Source organism: Aythya ferina (assembly GCF_964211825.1).
Source record: "Aythya ferina genome assembly, chromosome: Z".
NCBI classification, from domain to species: domain Eukaryota; kingdom Metazoa; phylum Chordata; class Aves; order Anseriformes; family Anatidae; genus Aythya; species Aythya ferina.
This window is the reverse complement of record NC_140299.1, coordinates 8,993,615-9,010,382: the sequence shown is the minus strand read 5'-3', so window position 1 is coordinate 9,010,382 and position 16,768 is coordinate 8,993,615. Positions and strand designations below refer to the sequence as shown.

The following is a 16,768-nucleotide window of genomic DNA, read 5'->3' as shown; positions in this document are numbered from 1 at the left end:
GAGCTAGTTTTGTTCTAGGTCAACTGGTACGAGCAGTACTTGGGCAGTGAGCACGTATAGTGCTCTAAATCAGAGCTACTTGGTTTGTTTTCAGTAATGTTCTGCAAAAATGTTCTCCAGCCAGGTCCTCTATACATCTGTCCCTGTTTGGGGTCATTTCAAGTGCTGGAGCATGGTGAGATTGTGCTGCTCCCTTTGGCAAGGCAAGAGACACCTAATAAACACGGGTAATATGAGGTAAAAAGCATTTATGGTTTGGATTCAGATTAGCTCTGTTCTAAATGGTGCCAACAGTTCAAGTCTCATACTTCTCTTAAAGGCTAGAGCAACCAGATGGATGTCGTTGGAGGCTATTTAAAAACCACTTTTATGTTGCAGAAATTTTATTTATAACTGGAAATGTGAAATCTTAAAGAAGAATTGTTGCTGCTGTATTTTACCCACTTATTAAAGGTTCTGTCTGAATTTGCCCTGTTTCTACCTGCTAGTGTTTACAGGTATCTTGATAATCCATCTACACTAGGATGAAGAAAGGCCTAATAAACCACTAGGGTTTATTAAAAATTGTTTTACTGCCTGCTGGAGTGTATTAAGTGGTTCTGTAAATCTGGCCTTCTTTCAATTTAGCAGAGCACCTGGAAAGCTACCAACCATGTCCAGTAGATGTTTCAGCCTGATTAATGTCTCCTGACTTGGGTCACTGCTTTGAAGCTCACCTGGGTTTGTATTAGGAAAGAGCAAAACCTTTACTTAGAGTGGAGGGGTGTGCTGAGCAATGAGTGTACATCAGAAGCTCTAAATGGAAAAAAGGTGTATTCCAGGATGAAAGTTTCAGTCCCTGAGGTCTCAGCACAAGTGATATGGGGGAAGAGAGAGAGAGAATAATGTCTTAAGGAGCTGTTGCCCCATGGTGTGCCTCTCCAGTACAGCAAAAGCCCTTCATGTGTTGGGCAGCCTGCAGGTGTTGGGCAGTCTTCAGACCTGCCTGAAAGGCAGCATTGCTTCCAATTGCACAATAGTCTTGAACTCTCACTAAAGTCTGTGTGTCCCCTAGCGTATAAAAGACCCACACTAGTCTTCTATATACCTTTTACATACCTTAAGTTTAAAACAAACAAACATAAGTAACAAAAAACATAGCCATTTGAAATGGCTGCAGAAGTAAGTGTTAAGAGTAATTGTGAGACAAGGTGGAGGGCTTAACATGTTTGGATCCAGAGTGTGCCAAGTGCAACTGTCGAAGTCCTCAGTCCTGTTTTTAGCCTTTAAAAAGAGTCTTTAAGTGATACACCATCAGGGTTGTACTGACGCACCTTTTTCTTTAGGAACACTCTAGTGGAAATGAATCAATTACTCCACCTGTCATTCCAGCCCTACTATCTTAAAAGAACAAGTTAGTGTTACCATGCATAGTTGCCTTCAGTGATGACAATTGGAGACTTTTTGAAAATGGATGGTCTTGTAGCTTTGAGATCTAAGTGGGGAGTGCTGGTTAAATATAACAACTTGCTGTACCTTCAGCTATGAAAGTAGAGCAAAGAAAATGGCAGCCTAGGTCTGTTCTTCAGGAGCTCAGTAGAAACGATAGGTCAAAACTGGACTTTGTGTGTTTTGTTTTAACCTCTGCAGGCAGCCAAGCACCACACAGCCACTCGCTCACTGTCCCCAGGTGGAATGGGGGAGAGGATGGGAAAGATGCAAGAAGCCATGGGGTGAGATAAAGACAGTTCAGTATGTAAAGCAAAAGCTGTGCATGCAAGCAAAGTAAAGCAAAGAATTCATTCAGTACTTGCCCTAGTGGCAGGCAGGTGTTAAGCCACTTGCAGGGAGGCAGGGCTCACCATGCATTATGTCTTCTTGTGAAGACAAACAACATCACTGCAAATGTCCCCATTTTTATCCTCCTTTACCCCAGCTGTTATTGCTGAGTGTGACGCCGTATGGAGTGGGACATCTCTTAGGCCAGTTGGGGTCAGCTGTCCTGGTTCTGTCCCCTCCCAGCTCCTTGTGCACCCCTGGCCTCCTCGTGGCGTGAGGAGCTGAAATGTCCTTGGCTCTGTGGAAGCACTGCTTTGCAACCACTGAAACATCAGGGTGGTGTCAGCATTGTTCTCATCCTTAATCCAGAACATCATATGAGCCCCCACAGAGAAAATCAACTCCATCCCAGCTAAAACCAGGACAATTTGGAAACTGAGTGCTGAAGTTCTTAGGTTGCTACAATTGTGTAAATGCAGTTAAAATTAATCTGTATGAGTATTAGTCTTACTGTTTTACCTTATTGTAGCTTTGGTTTCAGAGATAATTGTATGCCATTAGTAGGCAGGATCCATATGTGAATAAAACATGGTGTAGTTGGATGCTGGAAACTGCAGCACCTCCAGGGGCTCTAATCAAATTTGGTGAATGCTCTGTGGGAAAGATACCATAAATAAGTGAGATAGCATACTATGCCCATCTCTTTCTAGATTCCTGCTATTTCAGGGGACTTGCTGACTGCTGTACAGAGTTGTGCTTGTGAACTGTTAGGAGTAGCTTGGTCTGCTGTTGTAACCCATCATGTGTTGGTGTCTTGCCCAGCTGTCCTAGCTTTTGTATCATTTTGTTATCCTGAGGAAGCCTTTTTGCTTTTGTTACTTTCTATGCAGCCAGACAGCACAGGTTTCCTCACTGGTGTTGATAAAATTCTCCCACTAGCTAATGTGATTGGATGTTAGATGAAAACTTTCATTTCAACTTCTCTCTCTATGGTTCCTCTCCGCCTGCCACTAAAGTCAAACTGAGAAATAAGAGATAAAGACGAAACCCATACATTTGATTTAATTCAAAGCCTCAGTTGGTAGGTTTCTGGGAGGAGCAGCTTGAAGTCTTCCTTGAAGTCTGCCTCATTACCAGATGGGCCCACAGGAATGATGGAGATTCCCACAGCTGGTAGTGGAGAGGAAGTTTACCTTGCATGTTCCTTTGGGTCCCAGTAACTTCTTGTTTAAAAAGAAAAAAAAAAAAAAAAAAAAAGGATGCCCATGATTAGTTCTTTCTTGGGACACTGAGTTTTCACCTTTCCTCAGATGCTAGGTGTTCTGCCAAACTTGCACTGGCTACTGGATATTTCCCTTCCAATAGCACCGTTAATGGCTGAGATATTAAAACTGTGTTGATGCAGATATCTAAAAAATGATTGCTTGACATCACTCTGGTAACACAAAGTAAATCGTAAATTTAAAAAAAAAAAATTAAAAAATAGGTAATTGGCTAAGGGTATTAGTGTGCATGATTTTCATCTTAAGGAAACCCAAGTGGTAAATTTAAGTGCAGTGACTTCTTCAGCAATGTCCTTGGCATGTGGTTAAGCTGTATTTACGTGGCTGTGTAATTTAGCTGCCTTGCACCTGATGTGGTGGTGCTGCATGCTTCTGTCACTTGTTCCATAGCAAGTTGTGTGGTCAGTCTTGAATGTTACAGCCAGAGATGAGAAATATGTGGCTAAATGTGCTGGGAAACTCAGGACATCGACCCACTCCTCATGCTGCATGTTGAGCAGCTCTTCTAAAGCTTTTGAAAACAAATCCATGATGCTGGGTTAAAAGTTGCTGGTAAACCAACTAGCAGGGATTCTTCCTGATCTCCAGAAGAGCTCCTCTTTGTAGTCTGCATCTCTTTCTCACAGCTCAGAGAAATCTTTCTACAGATTTCGCTATGCTTGTGGTATACTGGGTCAGGACTTTCCTTACTGGGCTCCCCCATGGTTGAGCTCTTCACAATGCTGAATGCCCCGTGCCCCTTGAATGCAAAGGCCAGGTAGTAGCAGGAGGAAAAGCTGGCATTTGGAGTGTGTTCTTCAAAAGCTTTTCCACAGCTTTTACAGACTGCACTGATGGCTTGATGTGACACATACTATTTTTAAAGCAAACAGCTCCCTTCTGGAATCCTAATGTCGTCTAGAAAATGAGTGAGAGAAATAGCAGCTTTCAGGATTTGGTATATGGATTGGAGAAATTAAGCTGCATTACAAGGTCCAGCGAACAGGAGTACGGACTGTCTCATGGTGGCTTTGTTGCAGGCTTGCCATCTGCCTAATTATGCAGGCGGGCCAGGGTGGAAGGTAGATGTGGCTCCTTTGCTACCTGCAGGCTTCTGACAAGTTCAGGTAAGCTGGAATAATTCAGTATTTGCAGGGCACGGCCTTCCTGTGAACTGTTCCTCTGCTTTGGTGTAGCAGGTGTGCTCTTAGCTCTACACGTACGCACAGATAAGATTTTGGGCTGCCCCAAAAGCCCATGTGCAGGATGTGGGGTGTAGGCAGTGTGTGTGACCTGTTGCCAACAGCTCAGTGTCATACCTGTTTAGGCCGTCTGTTACAACCCCTTTTGCCAGCTGCAAACAGCAATGCAGGCAATCTTTTTTTCCACCCAATCTGGTCATGTCCTGAGGAAAGGTTCTTCTCTGGCTAAGGTTTAAAAAAAAAAGTACCCAAACTTATCCACTGTGGGCTGCTGAAAGGGAGGAGTTCCAAAAACTCCTCAAAAAAGCATTGCATAAAAAAATTAAGTAGTGACTTCTGTTTTCCAGGGCAAAAGTGAAAGACAGTAGAAAACCATAAAGCTTTTTCCCCAGAAGAACTGATCATTTTTTGTAAAATTTAAATTTCCTGTATGCAGTGTTGAATTAAGAGCATGACAGTTTTGTGGTGCTGTATCTTTATCCTCATCTAAATAACCACGCCTGTTAGAAAAACAGCTTCTGACCCCGATAGCTGTCCATAAATGTCAGTTCTGTGTCAACACAAAATCTCTGATTGGATATGCTCTTGGTTAATATTGATTAAAATTGCAGTCACAATTAAGCAGAGTCTGGTGATGGTGCCATTGTGTTGCTATAGGCAACCAACACATTGTAAACTTACTGAATATTGGATTACATTTTAATGTTTCCATGGTCTTTCTGGTAGAAACAAGGTTTCTTCCCATAGATGAAGACAGCTCTGACAGCCATGTGAGTACACAGAAACAATACTAACGAGATCAGGGATTCCTATTTCTGTTCTCAATTGATTATTTTTTAATGCCTTTCCACGGTGGAACAGGTTTTCTGTTTAAGTCTCTTTCCTTTGCTTCCTGAGTGATCAGGGGCAAACGTATTAGAGCCACGTGCTGTTCAGTCTGTGTCTTAACTCAAAATTCACTTAAGTTTCAGCACTGCCTCAGATTCTGGCTGGTCTCACCCCATGGAGGTGCTGGCCACCTTCCTGAGAAACCAGCACTGCAGCTGAGGACAAAACAAGACTAAATGAAGAGATTGCTTGTGTCGACTTTCATTTGGAGCTCAGCAGCTTGTGGCTATTTCTGAAGCAGGGGGATTTCTCCAGCAAAAACAACCCGGAGGAAAATGAATCCTATTGTTGCAATGATATCTAAATAAACAGTGTAGGGAACCTGATGGGTCCTAATCGCTAGGCACTTGTTTCACAGACAATCTCTAACGTGTTCTTGCAGCATTGATTTCTGTCTTTATACCCCCTGGCTGTTCTCACTGATCTGAGACGGTATTCATCAGCCACCATGGGATAGACAAACTTTTGGGAGAGCAGTGTGACATTCATATTCCTTGTTCTCCCTGAATAGCCACCATTCCTCTTGTTCTTACAGGATGTTACAAGCTGGCTTAAGATGTACAATTCTGAAACCATTTCACTTTTATATAGACCAGAAATATATTATGTGCCTGTACCAGAAATTATCATATTTCTCTGACAGTTTTTCCCATGAGCTTAATGATGTGGCTGTGTCTTTTGGCCAATGGAAATAGGATGTAATCATCTCTTTCCATATAAGCAGCACATTATTATTTTTTCTAATTGGTTTCTTACATCTTTCATGAAAGAAAACCTACTTAGATCAGTGATGGGATCGGATATTATTTAGGCAGTCCTTGGCTTCATGGTGGTGATAGCCATTAAAAGCACATAAGAAAATGAATGGTTCTGTGGCGTGTGGTGCTGTTCTCCATTCCCTGGAATATCTGAGGGCGTGCTTGTGTCATGACCATATCAACTACTCCAGCAGAGCACAGAAATTTCTGAATTAAAGTCAAACTAAGCACCTCTATCCAGGCACCCCAGTATGAAGCCCAGCAGGACTACAAGATCTGTCCCAGAAGCAGGTAAATTAGCCTTCAGTGAACTTCATGCTTTTCTGATTGCACAGTGAAAATTCTCCTTGGGTAACTTGTTTAAACCTCAGCAGAGTTGTCTTTCTGCTGCATGGCAGTAACTCAGATAGTAGGAAGTAGCTCAGAGCTCTGAATTGTGTTTTTTTTTTTTTAGCTACATGAAAGAGATTTGCCTCCAAGGTATACAAGAGTGCATGCTGGTCATGCACGGATTGTACTGGCTCATGGTTATAAGTCCTTTTCTTACTAACATATTCAAGCTACTTCCAGTGAGGTTACTTGCTGAAAGTCTGGAGGGAGTTTTTTTTGATGTTCGCTTAGTCAAATTGAGTTTTATGTGTCCTAAGGGATATGTTTTGTAGGTAACTCTGCAGAGAGGCCGTGTGGAAAGCCAGGCACATGTGGTTTTGATTTAAAAAAAAAAAAAAAAAAAAAAGGGGGGGGGGGTGCAACTTGACTTATCTTAAGTCATTTGGTGAACTGAACTGTAATTACATTTTCAAGCAGTGTCCAAGCCCTGCAGTATATTGTGTAGAGTTTCATGGCTTTTCTGTTTGTGCAAGGCAATGATTACTGGGGGTGCTCTCTGGAACTCCTGCCACTTAGTTTCAATGATACTATTGCTCCCTTCTCAAAAATAGATTGTCAGGAAAGTGTTCTAGGAGAATAACTTCTGCATCCTGCTGCTGGAAAAGTGGCTGAGAACGGGGCAAGCTGTGTGGATTGGTCTGTGGTATCTGTCCTTTTCTTGAAAGCTTCTTACTCAGTAGACCTATTTTTTAAATAGCTTTGATTTCTGCAGGGACTCCTATACTGTCTTAGTGCATTAGGCTCTGGAGGTAATAGGAAACCGGTGGGAGACCTCTAAAATGCCCTATGAAAGCAATCAGGTAAGAGTTTTAAATTATCTGTATGCCTTGGCTGCGTCTGTAAAATAAGTAAATAAATGGGTGGGCAAACAGGGGCTTGGGCAAAGAAGTCTCCAGATGCTTTTGGAGAGCGATATTTAAAGGAGCAGCTACACAGGAGTTTTTAATACATATTTGTTTCAGGACAATTGAATCAAACATAGTGTGTGAATTAAAATTGAAGGTTCTGCTATACCACTGCTGGGTCAGCGTGCTGTGTTGAGGGGGAATAAACTGACCTAAAAAGTCAGAGGTGATTGATCCATAGCACTGCTGTAACTTGGTTCTGGCTTTGAGCTGCCATGCAGGGTTTTGTTTCTGGAGGGCAGGCAACCCCAGAGGACTGAATGTGCAATGTTATTTCCTGGCCTGTCTCTAAGGTGCTCGGGGCTGTGAGCAGGCTCCCTGAGGCAGCCCTTTTATTCACAAACATCCATACAGTTTGTGCTCTGCAGAGATTGGAGGCTTACCTGCACAGGGAGCTATTTTGGCTGTGACTTCTTGATTAAGATGTCTGTTATTGGCATGGCAAAATCAGTGAGTTTGCTTTCAGATATACCACTAAATATGCTTTCCTTAAACAGTCTTCCTTGCTGCCAGCCCTTCGGCTGCTCTCCCACCCCATGTTATTTCAGCCTGCTGTGGGGTCAGATGTGACTTCTGCTGGGCCACAGCCAAGCATGTTTGTGTGCAATTGCAGGTTTCTGTCCTTGGTGTGAGAGACACCAAGCTTTGTGCATGCCTGCAAAGAGGCTGCAGACGAAGCAACTGAGGAAAGGTGTCTCATAACCTCCCAGCAGAGGTTTGTAGGGGGCTTTGTGTAACAAGGCGTAGCTGTTGCCAAAGGGGTGACAGTGGGCACAGGCACACAGGTCATAGGACCACCTGAGACACGAGTTTTGGCACTGAAGAGGAAAAGAGCCCCTAGGGAGCAACCCGCCCATCAGCTCCATGCACAGAGGAAGGAGCTACAGGCTTTTCAGGAGTCAAGTGGGGTGGTATTTCTGCCATAAAGCAGCAATGAAGCTGCAGTTAAGCAGTAATAGGCCTGATGAAGAAATGTCAGAGGCCGGTGACCTTTAACAAGGCTTCTGATGGAGGGAATAATTCCTGAAAGTCAAATCTTATCCCACATCAGGATTTCTGAAACCGGTAGACACAAACCTGCCACCAAAACTTGGCAGGGATGGTGGAGGGAGCTTTCCCAGGGAATATTAAATGTAATACTGGAGTCTGTGTGTTGAGGGTGTGCTATTTTGCTGTGGCTGACTGCAGTGGTTCTCTCAGCACCAACCTCTTTTCTAAACATCAGCATAAATTCATCTCCCTCTTCAGAATTTGTAGGGGCACAGGTCTCTTTCTGCTAGACAATTCTTTTATGCTCCTGCAAAGTAGTCTGCACAGCAAAGGCCAGCCCCTTCACAGTGTCAACACGTCAGAGGACAAAAGCACTTGCAGCATAAAAAGGCCTTGTTTCAAGTTACAACAATTTTAAATGGCACTTTGGGGAATTCTTGTCAGTAAGTTCATGGGGAGATAAGTCACTCAAAGTATGAATGACTCTTGGCTTGGGACACCTGCTTATTTTGCAGGGCACTTTTCCACACATGCCTGTAAAAAACAGAATTCAAAAGTGGAGAGGGTTGTTTTTCTTACAAATACTCAAGGTTGCATGTTGTTTGCTTATCGTGTCTATGGATAATCAGAACTGCTTTCTTCTGCTGGAAGAGAGTAGCATTTTAGTTAGGTACTTACCCTTGTCCTATGCCAGTCTGAACAACATGTGTCAGGGCTTCAGAGATGTTTGGTTAGCTGTTCCTCTTGAACTTTCTTTTTCCAAGCTGTGCTATATTTCCAGTGTGAAAGAGAGTTCAGCAGAGAAACAGTCTTATACCCAAGTTTAAAGAAAATTTATTGGAATATTACTGTAGAAATGGGGAATGTAGTGGTTACTGTGTGCTTTTTCTTTTATCTTTAGCTGCTTTCCTGGCAGCCATAGACTACAAGCGCTGTAGAGCTCAGAGCAGCTGCAAAGCATCCATGGCAAGGGAGCAGGTGGCAGGAGATTAAATGTTTTGGGACTTTACAATGCGTAATAAAAAGATAAGGGAAGAGAGAGAAATGGTTGGGAGTGTAGTGGAAGGGAAATTACTGAGATGTGCAGAAACACTGCTTTACTGGAGAAGCCTAGATTATGATATTACTGCTTGCTGTTCCAGTCTCAGCCCAGTGATGTCTGTCAGGTGGTCAGAAGGTATCATTTGGAACTTGCCAGGCATTTCACTGGCTAAAGTAACTAGTTAAGTATGCAATCATCTATTTTAAAGATTCAGGACAACCATTTATTTCAGGAAGAACCTGCGTGAAAGAAACTTGCTGCTGTGCAAATGAAACATTCAGAAGAATGTGATATCATCACTTCATGGTTGAACTAGTGAAAAGGAGAAATCACTGGATGAAAACTTGGTGCCCAGGTTTGCTGTACGAAGCCCCAGATTCTTCGGTAATCATCTCTTCAGGGCCATGAGAGAGATTTTCAGGTTATTAAACTGAACTAGTTGAATAATAATTTCACAATTGAGAAATTGGTTGGGAGTTAGAAAAAGGGAAGAAAGTGTATTTCTCCTTCAGCTGTGACAGAGGTCTTTGGCAGACCTGTTCTGAAATCTTGTTGGTCAGAAATTGAATCACTTTTGCAACAAATTGACAGAAAATCTGCATTTATAGTCTCAGATATTCTGTTTTTAAGATCTTCACTGCTTGTTAACGGTTGGGTTTGTGCACTTGAGCTCTGATTTCCATTCAAGTGCAGTTTCAGCAGAAGAGTAGGAATTTGGCGGGGAGAGGAGGGGCCAGAATCAGATTAATTCCTCATGACACCAGAGGGTGGGTAAGCATAAAGATGGGTGTATGTATGCAGATTGTTATTGGGAGCAAAAGCAGTAACTATGATACAAGACTGGATCTAGTTGCAAATTAAAAGTTAACTCAAAAAAGAGGCCAGTCACCAAAGTAAAAAACTAGTGCACAAAATCAAAGTTAGTCAGTGACTTAAATTTATGTTCAGTACTTTTTTTTTTTTAAGTCACTGATGTTGGTAAGGATATAAATCACAAAGATTAATGCACAAACTCATTGTGCATCTTCACCTCGTACGTTAGAGCAATGAAAGCAACCAGGGCTGCAAAGGATGTACTGGCGGGAGCACAGAGGGTTTTTCCCTTGCTGGTTCTGTGCACAAAGTCGTTCTAACCTGGTGAAGCCCTGTGCCTTCATACACTTGTGTCAGTACAGCACAGCCCTGTCTCCACTCTAATGTTCTGTAAAACTGTACAGAGCCTTGCGTTTCAATATGCTCTGTTGGCTTTAGTTTCTGTTGGTCTGGTTAATAAATGTTTTACACTACTTGATGCTTTGTAAAGCTTATTGCTAGAGATTCAGCTGTTCTAATAAAGTTGTCTTTTCTCTTGCCGTAGAAGAATGTCTGCTCGTGAAATCACTGCAAAAAGGAAGATAAACTTTCTTCCTTGAAATAGCTGCCCATGGGCTAACAATCTTTGTATTATTATACAGTCAGTCTTCGTTCAGGAGCTTCAGTCTCAGGCTGTAAAGTGTGTCAGTCCTGGCTTACTGCAGTTCTTGGAGGATAGGCTGAGATTTCCTGAAAGTCCCTCTGATAGCACTGCAATAGACATAATGGTGTGCTGTGTGGGAACTGGGGGGAAAGGGCTGTGATGTAGACTGTCCTATTTCTCTTCTCCCTGTGTCTGGGTTAACTCTCACCTGCCTTGGTGTGAAGATGCTCTTTTAAGAGTAGCTCATTCAAGATCAACATGGTCACATCAGACTTCTCTGCTTGATGCAGCAACACTCATAATGGAGACCAAACAGGCCATGTTATGCACCCTGTGTGTGGCACTAGTGATCCTCTGTGTTGGTGGGGTATGGCTGTGAGTCATTAAAATCATTCAACCCTTTAATTAGAGGTGAGGGAAAGGATCCTGCCACAGGGTTACATTGTGCACTGCTCACCAATAAAATGTTCCTAGAGAACTGAAGTGAAGCGTGTTTGATCTGGGCCATTGAGACTTGCTAACTTTGAATTCAGCGAGGATATTTTTAGAATTGGTTTCCAAATGTGGAGCTATGCTTTAATTTCTCTGCAGGACCAGAACACCATGGTGGCTGACCCTTATAAATGCCTGAGTTGGTTTGGAAGAAGCACATCTGTGTCTAATGAATCTAATCTAATTGGAAATGAGAAACTTGCATTTCTACATCACGGAGTGTGAAGAAAAGGATTTTAACATAGGTTGTGTCTTGATGTAAGCATTACTACATGTGTGGGGTGGAGAAGAAAGCTGACTCTGGAAAACCTCTCTGTAATTTTTCCTGTTTTTTGAGGCATGTACACAAAATGTAGCGTGCCCACTACATTTCAGTCTTCAGTGTTCGGCTTTAGGGGTAAATGCTGAAATGCACTGTGGTTAAAATGCAGGTTAAGGCCCAGAATGCTGCCGGCTAACCCCTTTTCTTAGCTATGGTAAGTGCTGCTTTTAAGCGCCTCTGTGGACCACAGGAGAATGTTGGTGTATTTTCGGCAGCTCACAGAAACACGGGGGTGTGCTGTAAGGTAGTACTTGAAGTGCAGATCCTGCATCCATAGCAGTTTGGTTTCAGGAGGACAGGTGGTTATGCTATGGTGATGTCTGTCCATTTCCTCAGAAATAAGTTTTTGTTAGTTGGTACAAGCCAGTTTTAAAGCTTTATTCCAAAGATAACTAGCATCCCATGTTTCAGGCTCTGCAAAAGCCAGCAGTAGGAGAGAGATACAAAAGAGTTCCCTGGTGTGATAAGGACAGACAGGATTCATCTTGTGGTCTGTGTGGCAGCTGCAAAGAAACATCTTTGAGGAACCAAGATTCCTTAGTGCTGCTGGTCAGAGAACAGCCTTGCACTTTTTTTTGAAGGAAATCAAAAGGGTTCGTTTTTATAGAAAAATCTGGCTGCAGTTCAGCACAAGCTAACAGCCTGCAGAATGATGACTTGTAAGGTACAAGGCGTGTTAACGAAGGGTGAACTTTGACACCCAGTGTTTGGGGTCTGGACTATATGAAATGATTTAGAAAGATTCCTCTGAACATTGTGGGGTTTGTTTGTTTTTAACTTTCATCATGTTGTGAGCATGTAAGCTTGTTCCTTCCACTCTGTGCTTTGGCTTCTCCATTCCTGTTTTTCTGATGCATCTCCTATTGTCCCCAGTAGCCCAATGTTCCTCTGTATATTGGCTGTGGGTTTTTTGTTTTTTTTTTTTTTTTTACTTTAAATGATAGATTGCAATTTCTTTCAGGCAGAAAATGAAAAACATATCTAAGCAACAGATTAAATTGCTCTGTGAAAGCCTCGGTTACAATGATGCTGGCTTTTTCCTCTCCCACACAATTTTAGATTGAATGGAAGCTGTTTGGGAGAAGAACTATACAGGAGAAACCTGCACTGATGTCTCAGACCCTTTAAATGAATTAGCTGTCCATCACACGATGATTGTCTTTGGGTAACAGTGCAGCAACTCAAGTCCCACATCGCTCCGTTTTCATTAGCAGGGCTCCACCTTTCACTTACACACGCTCATTTCAAAATACGAGTCAAAATACAAATTCATTCCTACTCGCAGCTGTGATTTTCTGGGGGCAAAGCATAGCAATTTTACAATGCCCTTGCACGAAGTCTTCTGCCACGGACTCTGCCAGTGCCCGTGCAGCCGGCCGCGAGCGCAGCCCCTCACCTGGCGCCGTGCAGGCCATCTGCTGCTGCGCGCAGTGCTCGAAATGCTCTTGGCGTGTTTCATGCCCTGGGAACTGTGCACAAACACATCCTCCTGTGGTGGACGAGGAGGAGGTCCTAAACATTTCCAGGCTATAAATCAGCTTGAGGGCTCAGGTGGGTGGAGTGCAGGTGGTCAGCAGAGATGGTAATGCCGTGGACTGGAAGCAGTCGCTGTGCTGCACGTGGTGCTGATGGGTTGAGCTCTGGCACCGTGAGCTTGGCTTGCTCAGCCCCTTCTGCAGGGAAGGCAGCTCGCTGCACTGTGTCCCTGTGCAGGCAAACTGTTCTCTGCTCTATCTGCCACCAGCCTGCAGCTTTAGGGGTGGCTCTGCCAACCGCTAATTGCTTTTTCTCATTCAAAAGGGGAAGGAAGAGGTTTTGGTGGATGTGGCTTTTTTACCCACTGTCTGAGATTTTGTGTGTAATACTGCAGTGCAGGGGAGACTCATGTTGCTCTGTTCAGATGGAGCTACAAAACGTCCATTGCTGTTATCTGGGAATCCTCATCCTCCTGGGGTCCCTCTTGCTGACTGTGTGCAGCCAGAGCAGGGCAGCATCCTCCGAGCTGCCTGAGGAAAGTGGGGAAGGGAGAGAAGGGGGGATGCCATGTTTCAGTCCCACAGAGCAGGTTCATTCTCCCAGAAACCTGTTCCCCCTTGGAGACTGCCCACCAGTCTGACCTTCAAGAAAGGAAGCAAGCTTGCAGAAACTCAGGTGATTGTTTTCCATGGGACAGAGTGCTGGAACAAGTGGAGTAGCATAGTCATTCTGGAGCCCATACAGGGCTCAGAAAAGCCCAGAGCTGGGACAGGAGATTGAAGGAGAGTCCGTGTGTTGTCTGCTGTAGCTGCTGCTGGAATTAGGAGTTAGGGCATGTGAAGTGAGGCACTGCTGCCCAAAGCCTGCAGGCAGACAGCACCTCTGTGGCTGCTTGTTCAGCCCACCAGCAGCACAGTTAGCCAAAAAAATTAACAAAACTAGCTGTTGTGCTCCACTGATTTTGGAACAGAGTGCTCAGGGCTTACCTGCTCTCATATGGGAGGTGAGCTTTTCCAGCAGGTATGGTCATCTGTCTGCTAGATCTGAATCCTGGGCTGCTGAATCTTTCTGTGTCAGCCTATGTAAACGGCTGCTAATAAAACCTACAAGGTAAAGCAGGGGACCAAGGTGAAAAGCTCTGCCATCTTTCATCAGTACCTTACAACACTGAGTCGCTAGGGTCAATCTCATGAAAGGAACTGGCAAATTATCAAGTCTTTTTTAATCTAATTGCCCTTGCTTTTTGATAGTCAGTTGGAGCCACTGGCCCTTAAATGAGTCAAAGCCTTCAAATCGTTGTCTTGGACAGTAAACACCTTGACATAGTTTCCAAAATACAATGATAGACGATAGGCTGCAGGTGTAAAAGCTCGATTAATTATTTAAAAAACAAACAAAAAACAACCTGAGATGAATTTACCTTCAGCAAACTATGTGCTTCCTTCCAGAGCTTGATGTATGTGAGCTGAAACAAATAGAAAAAGGAAAAGGATCCAAATGTAAAAGAGGTAAAATCTGCTGTGGTGTTCTGTTCTGGTGACTCTGGAGCAGTGTTTCAGGCTATCTTCTGTTTGGCAAGCTGCAGATACTGGTCCTAAAAATGTTAATAACCCTTTTGTAAATGAGTTCTAATGTCTTAATTAAGAATTTCTAGCAATGGTTATGACCTGCAGGGAAATGTATAATTGGCTGTTTTCCCTAGCTGGTTAAACGTCATCTTCCTAGAAAAGAAGAAAAATGTGTACTTATGGGATCTGAAAGCCTCAGACCCAGCGTAAGCCAGGATTCCTGTGCTTAACACTGCAGCAGAAATCTTCACCTGTGGCCACTGCAAAGCAGCTCTCCACTTCAGTAAAACAGGGCAAGTCCTTGCTCACCTCCATCTCTGAGGTACAAGCGGTCTGAGGCAACAGAAGCATCCTCTGTTCTGACAGGGTGGGCACGGGTTGCCCAGAGAGGTTGTGGAGTCCCCATCCTTGGGGATGTACAAAAGCTGCTTGGACATGCTCCAGGGCACCAGCTCTGAGCAGGGTGTTGGATAAGATGACCTCCAAGGTCACTGATTCTTTTTAGCCAGAATAAGTAAAAGGGAAGGGATGCACACTCACAGCCCCAGCAAGGCACGCTGCGAATTAGCAGCTAGCAGAGATGCAGCAGCCCAAAGAGAAGCAGTGGGGTATTTGTAGTCAGCAGCCTGTTCGGATAAGGGATGGCCAGGGCATGAAAGATGATGCTTGGTATTCCCAGATGATGCAAGAGTGACTAGAGATTGTGTGTGGAATGGGCTGTGGCTGTTGCAGAATGCGAATGGCTGCGTGCAACCTCGACTAGATTTCCAGCATCATTGTTTGCTGCTGAAAATGTCATTGAGGTACTGGATGCTCTGCTAACTTCTGCTTGTCTGTTTGCTGTTAAATACCTGTACAATTTTGCCTGGTTAGATTTTCTGGAGAAACTCATTCGGTTCTTGTTGTAGTGACACTGATTTCCCTTTTGCAGAAGTGCAGCCACCTCTCACAGAATGGCTGAGGTGGGCAGGAGCTCTGGGTCCCTCTGGTCCAACCCCTGCCCTAGCGGGGACACCCAGAGCAGGGTGCCCAGGCCCAGTCCAGGTGGATTTTGAAGATCTCCAAGGAGGAAGGCCCCACAGCCCCTCTGGGCCGCCTGTGCTGGTGCTCTGTCACACACACAATACAGCAGTGCTTCCTGGTGGGCAGAGGGAACCTCCTGTGCTCCAGTTTGTGCCCGTGGCCTCTTGTCCAGGCACTGGGCACCACTGGGAAGAGCCTGGCTCCATCTTCTTTGCACCCTCCCTTCAGGTATTTACAGAGATCCCCCTGAGCCTCCTCTTGTCCCCCCTGAACAGCAAAGGTTCTCCAGCCCCTTGGTTATCGTGGTGGCCCTCTGTTGGACTATTCATAGCTCTCAGGACAGCAGTAATCCTCATGCATGTGGGGCATGCAGGGAGGAAAGGTGCTGTGTGAGTAGGGTCATGAGCATCTCGTTCCCTTAGTTGGGACAGGGCTTTGCTGCTCAAGCGGAGAGCACTTCAACACCTAGCACAGGCGTGCTTCTGCAGCACTGAAGAGGATCAGAAGAATATTTCTTTAGGACTAATTCCTTGCACTGGTTATATTCTGAAGACAGTGATTTGTCCCTGTGCTGCAGCTTCCTTTTTAAATGCTTAGTTGTGGCTGAAAACAGAAGCTTGAATTTATACTTTGGCAGGTTACAGCTAAATCTAGAAACCCAGTCACGTCTGTGTAAAGCCATTATTGTGTTTAATGAGGAGTGTGTGTCTGCAACAAATGGCACCCCGTTTGTCTTCCTCTAATCATCCATAAAATACACCACTGTTAAAATCATTGCAGCAAATTTGGGGTGAATCCCTGGCTCAAAGCAAGTATCTTGTAGCAGTGGCCATCTGGAAACGCCTGTGGCAGCATAGCTGTGAAGGGTGAAGAACTGAACTCCTCTTTCTCCACGCCCCTAACAAACTCCAAAGTAGTTTTTATTTGAGAGGGGAGCCCCATGCAGCATGAAGAACAAGCAGGTAGAAAATGGCTGAGGACTGTGTGCAAGAAAGCCTTTAAAGCAAGCTGTATTGGAAGAGCGAGCAATATTCTGCTTATTAGCATAGATTGGAGTTTCCTGCTAGCTGTGAATAATGCAAAGGTCACTCACCAGCTGCAAGCAAGCAGCGTGTGGTTGATTCTAAAATTAGTCTGTCTCTAGCATTGCCACTTCTTTTCTCTGCATTTCTTCTTCTCTACCTTAGGCCTGGGAATCTTATTAAAGATAGCACAGGATCCTAAGAAATTCTCTTC

General features: G+C 44.1%; 1 protein-coding gene across 6 annotated transcripts in view; it reads left to right on the top strand.

The window, feature by feature from the left end:
• Positions 1-16,768, top strand: part of FAM219A (family with sequence similarity 219 member A) — a 99,898-nt gene that overhangs the window by 11,836 nt on the left and 71,294 nt on the right. For 2 of the 6 annotated variants that reach the window (XM_084505056.1, XM_084505055.1), the window contains exon 2: positions 9,428-9,579. The exons of the other annotated variants lie outside the window; for them this stretch is intronic. In XM_084505056.1, coding sequence (XP_084361182.1) covers positions 9,499-9,579 — 81 coding nt within the window. In that variant the 5' untranslated portion in view covers positions 9,428-9,498. The remainder of the gene's footprint in view (positions 1-9,427; positions 9,580-16,768) is intronic. 6 annotated transcript variants of the gene reach the window in all.